At 52.2% G+C, this 1,850-nt stretch overlaps 1 protein-coding gene across 1 annotated transcript; it reads left to right on the plus strand.

Annotated features, from left to right (window-relative positions):
- Positions 1–158: 158 nt before the first annotated feature.
- Positions 159–1,825, plus strand: LOC129114874 (uncharacterized; the record flags this gene model as incomplete). Its single annotated transcript, XM_054626761.1, is given in 3 exon segments — positions 159–537; positions 716–1,591; positions 1,594–1,825. Coding segments are annotated over 3 exon segments (1,487 nt in total), but the record flags the coding sequence as incomplete, so codon positions are not given.
- Between the last annotated feature and the right edge of the window lie 25 nt (positions 1,826–1,850).

Below are 1,850 nucleotides of genomic sequence, written 5' to 3' on the forward strand. Positions count from 1 at the left end.
CATGCGACATCTTCTGTCCTTCCCTCACATCAGCACAGGAACAACTCCCCTAAAAACCCTTTAACAGGGAGAAAAAAGGAAGAAACCTCTGGGAGGACGACAGAGGAGGGATCCTTCTCCCAGGATGGACAGAATGCAATAGATGTCATGTGTACAGAATGAGCAGCATAACATCATTTCCCCCACCATCCATCATCCCAAAACCAGCCACCTACCAGCCAACAACCACCGGCCCTCTCCCATACGGGGTAGACAGGAGAGGCAGACCAGTCCTCTTCCAGGGCGGGAGAATGGTCTGCAATAACTTCAACGATTTAGGATGCAGCACCTCTAGCTGCCGCTTCCTCCACACCTGCTCCTTCTGCGGAGGTGCCCACTCCAGACCAACCTGTCCCCACAACCCCACTAAGCACAGCCTCTGTAAGTACCTCAATACACCAATGAAGGTCCAAGCTCTAGATTCCGCCTTACAGAACCACCCAGACCGCCAGTTCACCAGCTTCCTAATACAAGGTTTCACACACAGCTTCCACCCAGGTTTGCAGGTTAAACCAGAGCAGTCCTATACATGCCATAATTTGAAATCCGCCATCTCCGAGCCCGACATAGTTGACAAACTCCTGGCTCAGGAAGTCAAAGACTCTTTCATGATCGGCCCTCTCCATAGCCCACCTTTCCCCATATTCAGAATCAGCCCCATCGGCATAGCTACTAGGAAATACTCAGGAAAAAAAGAGACTTATAATAGACCTCTCATCCCCCCACGGCTCTTCCATCCCAAGCATCAATAGCCTAATCCCGAGCCCGGACTACTCCATGCAGTACACCACAATCACCAACGCCGCATCCCTCATTCGCCTCGCAGGTCAAGGAGCCTGGTTGGCTAAAGCGGACATCATCAGCGCCTTCAAAGTTCTTCCGATCCACCCCGAATTCTGGCATCTTTTCGGCGTCCATTGGAAAGGCTCTTATTACTTCGCAGTGCGCTTGACCTTCGGGTGCAAGAGCAGCCCAAAAATCTTCGACTGCTTATCCGAAGCTCTCTGCTGGATCCTGACCAACGTCCATAAACTTCCGTACGTCATCCACCTCTTAGATGACTTCCTCACCGTCATGCCACCTTCCTCACCCCCAGCACACGGCCTCAACACTTTAACCTCAGCGTTCAAGGAACTCGGCGTTCCTCTGTCTCCAGAGAAAACCGTAGGCCCCAGAACCTCCCTCGAATTCCTCGGCATCACCCTCGACTCAGTTTCACTCCAAGCATCCCTACCTATCGAAAAAATCAATCGGATCTCCTTACTCATTTCAAATTACCTCCTGGCCCCCAAATGCACCAAACACCAACTCCTTTCACTGTTAGGCCACCTCAACTATGCCATTCGCATCATCCCCCAAGGTCGATCCTTCTTGTCCCACCTCCTTTCAGTCACCGCCTCTGTCCCAAATCTCCATGGCCACGCCTCCCTGGACAAAGCATGCAAAATGGAGCTAAAACTGTGGCACCAGTTCCTCTCCTCATGGAACGGCATCTCTTTATTTTACGATGACCACATCACCAAGCCGGAAGACATCCAGCTGTTCACAGACGCAGCCCCTCCATCGGCTTCGGCGGCTTCTACGGCAGCAAATGGTTTTCAGCCGAATGGCCGCACGAGTTCTCATCCCTCACCCCTTCTTCGGCAATCTCTGAAATGTATCCGGTAGTCATAGCAGCCATTCTTTGGGGCCGGGAATGGTCCAAAAAGACAATTGCTTTATATTCAGACAACAGCGCCGTCGTAGACATCATCAACAAAGGACGGTCACATTGTCTAGACCAGGGGTGGGGAACGTCCGGCCTCCGGGCC

The sequence above is a fragment of the Anoplopoma fimbria genome, unplaced genomic scaffold, assembly GCF_027596085.1.
Source record: "Anoplopoma fimbria isolate UVic2021 breed Golden Eagle Sablefish unplaced genomic scaffold, Afim_UVic_2022 Un_contig_1070_pilon_pilon, whole genome shotgun sequence".
Taxonomy (NCBI): domain Eukaryota; kingdom Metazoa; phylum Chordata; class Actinopteri; order Perciformes; family Anoplopomatidae; genus Anoplopoma; species Anoplopoma fimbria.